At 48.0% G+C, this 5347-nt stretch overlaps 1 protein-coding gene across 1 annotated transcript; it reads right to left on the reverse strand.

The window, feature by feature from the left end:
* Positions 1 to 319: 319 nt before the first annotated feature.
* Positions 320 to 5088, reverse strand: SPRY2 (sprouty RTK signaling antagonist 2). The gene is made up of 2 exons (XM_049647131.1): positions 5003 to 5088; positions 320 to 2152 (listed from the first exon to the last, which is right to left on the reverse strand). Exon 2 carries the CDS (start codon positions 2099 to 2101, stop codon positions 1154 to 1156), a length of 948 nt encoding a protein of 315 aa, XP_049503088.1. The 5' UTR covers positions 2102 to 2152; positions 5003 to 5088; the 3' UTR covers positions 320 to 1153.
* Positions 5089 to 5347: the final 259 nt, after the last annotated feature.

Raw genomic sequence — 5347 nt, forward strand, 5'->3', positions numbered from 1 at the left:
AAAATCTAATTGTTAATCTTTTAGGGAAGTCTCCTGAATGAGTTTAAGATTTAAAAGAAAAAGAAAACAAGGAAAACAAAGGGAAGCCAACAAATCTGTAAAAGGCAAGAACAGTAACAACGATATGGCCAAAACAAGCACTCATGATTAATACAGGTGAGTCAAATGCTCGGTTATTTCCCTCCTGATTGCTAGAATTATCTCTGAAAAAAAATCACTGAATCTCCTCTTTGAAGAGTTTATAGATAAGTGAAACTATTTCATGGAAATGCTAGCCTTAACATAAAATGTGGTCTCTTTCACTTCAAAAACAAAAACAAAGCAAAGGTAAAATAAGACAAAACAGCTCAGTTTAATTTCAAACGTTAATATATTTTCTATTTTATATTGAACATATGCATCTGTAACCCCTCATTTGCAGCAACTATCACATCCTCATAAAAGGGGCAAAATTTGTAAGATGCCTCTTAAAATAAATATTCTTTTTTATAAAATAATAAAACTTCAAATAAATATTCTTTACACTAAACAATATGTTGAAAAAATTAGAAAATAAAGGTTGAATTTTACTGTAACTGTACAATATACATGAAGTCCAAAGGGAAATCAGAGTCTTACAATAAAGGCTTTTCTGTAAGGCAAAATACAATCTAAAAACATACTGATTGATTCACATTCTTCCGAATGTACAACATATTAGTATAATATTTTGTGACTGTGCCATATAGCATGACACAACGTGTTTTTCACAGTTGCAAATATTATTGTATATACAAAAATATAGCACATTATCTCTGGAGAAAACAATGGGGAAAAAAAAAGTCATCTGCTAATTTACAAATTTTGCAAGTACTATTCACAAACAAAAACTTTGCCTGGGAGTGTCTGTTGTTTTAGCTTATGCAACACGTGGGTTCCCAAGTTCTGTATCCCATACCTTGAGCTCCATTAGCTGAGTTCTAACAAGCGTATCAGTTAAAACGGCACATGGACAAAAAGCATTTCACTGCAAACAGCGAAGGCTATCCCAACCCTCTATTAACAGTGCCAAGATTCTAACTGTTTAGTTGGTTGCATATGCATTAAAAAAAAAACAAAAAAAAAAAAAAACAAAAGACAATCCTTATTACTGTCATATTCCTGATTAATGGTGCTATGTTGGTTTTTCAAAGTTCCTGGGTGGGACAGTGGGAACTTTGCAGCAAACCGTGTTTGAGTTTTTACAGCGGCATCCAGGCCGGTTAACCCGGTCATAACACCCCTGGCACAATTTAAGGCAACCCTTGGCTGGAAGGTAACACCATAAACAAGGCAAAAAGAGGGACATGACGCCCATGGCAGACCAGCGTGTACAACAGTGAGACTGGCTGCAAGAACACGGGTTGTCCGCACAGTTATCCTCGTCATCATTAGAACAGTGATAGAAGAGACCTTTCACACAGCACACGCAAGTCCCATAGTCAATCACGTTTTGGGCTGAGCAAAGGCACTGCTTGTCGCAGATCCAGTCTGATGGCAGAGGCCTAGGATAGGTGCACTCCTTACACTTGCACTTGCCACAGTCCTCACACCTGTAGGCGTGCAGGCCCAAATCTTCCTTGCTCAGTGGCTTAAGCTCACCTGGCTTGAGCTCTGATTTGGGCTGCACGCGGATTATCCCATCAGCGACGGGTCCCGAGGAGAAAGATGGTCCCAACAGTCTCTGTTCAGAGGAACTGCTGCTGGTACTTGTCCTCGTACTGCTCCGAGACCCCGAACTGACTGTGCTGATGGATCTGGACAAAGAGGCTCGTGCGGAAGAATGGACCTGTGGGTGCTGGAGCCTGGGGGGCTGGCGGTGCTCGGGCAGACCATGGAGCCTCTCGTGTTTGTGCTGAGTGGAGGGGCGAGGAGCAGGCTTGAGCCCAGGTCTCGGGACCACAGTAGGCCCCTCTGTGTACTCATTGGTGTTTCGGATGGCTCTGATCTGATCCAGAGACAACACGTGTACCTGCTGGGTGAGGGCATCTCTGGGGTCGGGCTCCCCGCGCTGCCTGCCACCGTCACGGGGTGTCTGCAGCAAGGACTGCGACCCGCTGCCACTCTGAGCTCTGGCCTCCATCAGGTCTTGGAAGTGTGGTCACTCCAGCGGGCTTAGAACACATCTGAATTCCTGCGGAAACCAAGAGGAAAGAGCTGGTTTACACTCCAGGATACTTCCCACTCTCCGCCTACCTGGATTAACTCTTGGCTTTCCACTCCCCTAGAGAAACAGGATTTGAAATGGAGTGGCTATGGAGGCTACCAGAATAGCCATATGACCAATACCATATCAAAAAGTGCAGGTTATGGCAGGATTAGACAATTCTCTAATCCTGTGTTGTGTAGTTACACAAAGCTGATCCTTGTTTCAATCACACAGGTAACGATTCCTTATTCAAATGAACATAAAATTGCAAGGTTCAGGCTCAAAGTAAAGATTGCAAGAAACTAACGTTAGACCATAACATTGCCGCCGACATACATGAAAGTTGAATACTTTTTCAAAATTGGAAATAGGTTTTTAAGTTTGTTGTGGTCATTTTTGCCTTAAACATCAATAAATGCAGCCCAGAAATTCTTTCTTGGTTCTTATTGTGTCTGTTTTTACATCAGATACCTTTAACTATGACTTATCCAGTATTCAGGAACTTTTTAGAATACCGTAGAATGAATGTGACTTGCAAAAAAGAAAATAGTCACCCCCCCACCAAGGAAGTTACAAATTTTACAACAGTCATGCATTATTAAGTATACAGTAGCAAAAGTTATAAATTAAAAACAAATCCATTCAAATCCTGTTAAGCGCCAGCAACACAAGAAAGCAAACTTACACAATCATCAACCAGCAGCCGAATTTATTTTCAACTTCTCAACAACTTGAGGATCAAATATGTTACAGCCTGATAGCCTAGGAGAACATCTTAAATTCTGTAGCATACAGATTGTTCTGTTTTAGAAATAAATTATGTCAAAAATCTTAATGGCTTTGCCCGTTTCCAAAACCTTAATAGTTCAGGACATAAACCGACTAGTGATAACAGGAAGTGTTTCAAAAATTGGTGTCACGTCTCAAATCTATCATTCTGACAAGTAATTGCAATCCCTCTGTATATTTCAAAACTATCATCCCCTCTGGCAAGTCTACAATGAACAAAAACGGGCAAAAGTGGACCTTCATCCACTCTCCGATTTTTATAAAAGAGAGACGCAGGCAGGTGACACACGCCTCCCAACTCGGAACAAGGCAGAGCTGGAAACCGGATCTCACTTCCAACAGAAAGGCAGACAAGACAACGTTGATCTTTGCTTTCACTCCGTTTTATCGGCTCTATCGGCGTCCCAACACCGTCCCCAGCAGGTGGGACTCAGTCGGAGCCCCGGGGGACTTTTCTCCGGGGAGACTGACGCAGCCCAGAGGCTAAACCTCCCCCTGCACACAATCCGAAGACTGCCAAGCAGGAGGGGGCGGGGAGGGGGTGCCGGCGCCTCCCTAGGGGACGTGCCTTGAAACGCTGGAGCACACTTCCCCCTCCCGACCTACGGGCTAAAATATACCCCACCCCAGAGCACTGGAGGGAGCCACTCCGCCCCCAGGCAGGGGTCACGCAGCCCACCGCAGGGCGTTCTGGCTAAGGCCCTTGAGTGTCGGGCACAGGTTTCGAGCCCTGCCGCCGAAAGCCCTGACTTACCCGCTGCCCGGACAGGTCTAACCCACGTACACTGGGCAACTCCACCACGCACTGACCGAAGGGGCATTGCCTGCGATCCGCACACCCATCTCCTTTTGGGTGAAGAGAAAAAGTGAAAGGAAAATTGCTTTATAAAAGAAGGGCAAGTCCCAGGGCCTCACTGAACAAACCGGGTCTGCAGGACGCAGATCCCTGGTCTGGAAACTTTCGCGCAGATTTGCTTGCAGTTTTAGCATCTTTGATAGGGGGGTTGGGAGGGATTTTTTTTTTTTTTTTTTTTTAACAAAAATGACTGCTGCCCATTTCTGGCCTCCTTCGCAGCGCACGCCACCCACCCCCCACTCCCCACTCCGAAAGTGCTTAGAAACCCCCATGAAGAACTGTGTGTGATCAGACTAAGGATTAAGGGGAAAGGACTTCAGCACAAGGGTGGGGCAAGCACAGAAATGGCTTTGTAAAAACGCACAAGATCCCGAATTCAAAGCAGCAGCAGCGACTAAAAAGTAAATCAGCCCTTCAAAGGAAATAAAACTATCCTCTTTTGGTACCTATTTTCAGGTAATGGAAAACGATCGCGACCGCTTGATGACTTTCTTCCTGTGCTAGGTCAGCCCAATCTTCCAAAAATAAAAAAAAGCGTGACCCAGGCCGACCACAGAGAACGGAAAAAAGAAAGAGCTGCCACTTCCGAAGCGTAGCCCCGGCGTCCGGCAGGGCGACGTTCCCACCCGCACCCGGCTAGCCTCGGTGCCGGGCACCCTGCCCAGTTTTCACTCGCGGGGTCTCGCTGCCCCCGTGAGGCGAGCGACCCGACCCGCGAGTCCCCGGTCCCGCTGGCGCCCCCCTGCCTCGGGACAGCCTCACCCAGGACCTGCCTTCCCCGGAGCGGAACAGGTTAGAAATGCGGGCGCCTACAACGGGGACCTGGAAAACACAAAGTGTTCCTCCTCCCTCTCCCGCTCTCAGCGCCGAATTCGCGGTCAATGTAGGGCCAGCAGCCGACTCGCGACGAGCGGTCCGCCACCCCAACCCCCCAGAGCGCGGGCGCGTGGGGTCCTGGGGCTGGGGACACCGTACCCGGCGCGCACTGCTGCCCCCGCCAAGGCAGGCCGAGCCTGGGGCGAGGCAGTTCCACAGGCAGCTCCCTGGATCCCCCCTGGGAACCTGCGGGGTTAGAGAAAGGGAGGCCTGAGGAAAGACAGACCCCACTCCCGGTCCGACTGCATCTACTCCATGTTGCCCAGAACGCGCCGGCCACGGCGCCAGGAGGGTAAGAGCCAAACGTGCCTCACCGTGATCGCGGCTTTGCACCAACCCCTCTCCGTTGGATTCTCTTCTTCCAAGCGATGTGCAAATAAAATCCAGCCCCGATGCAAACTTTTCCCCCTTCTTCCTAACTCTGCTTCAGTCCAAGTTCCGAGCGATCGGCGGGAGGAAAAAAGGCGAGGAAAATCCCGAGCCAAGTCCCCAGCCGATGAACACTCCGGGGTTCGGGGCTGGGGGCGACCCCCCCTCTAGAAACGCACGCGGAGTATTTCCTTTTTCTCAATGAACTGGAGGCCGAAGCGCCAACGGCGAGTCTCCTTTCCCGGCAGATGAGCGAAGGAGAAAAAGAAAACGGCCTTACACAGAATCTA

The sequence above is a fragment of the Panthera uncia genome, assembly GCF_023721935.1.
Source record: "Panthera uncia isolate 11264 chromosome A1 unlocalized genomic scaffold, Puncia_PCG_1.0 HiC_scaffold_16, whole genome shotgun sequence".
NCBI classification, from domain to species: domain Eukaryota; kingdom Metazoa; phylum Chordata; class Mammalia; order Carnivora; family Felidae; genus Panthera; species Panthera uncia.

Bases quoted from the DNA above. Each gene is read 5' to 3' on its own strand.
- SPRY2 (XM_049647131.1), bottom strand. From the start codon at position 2,101: ATGGAGGCCAGAGCTCAGAGTGGCAGCGGGTCGCAGTCCTTGCTGCAG.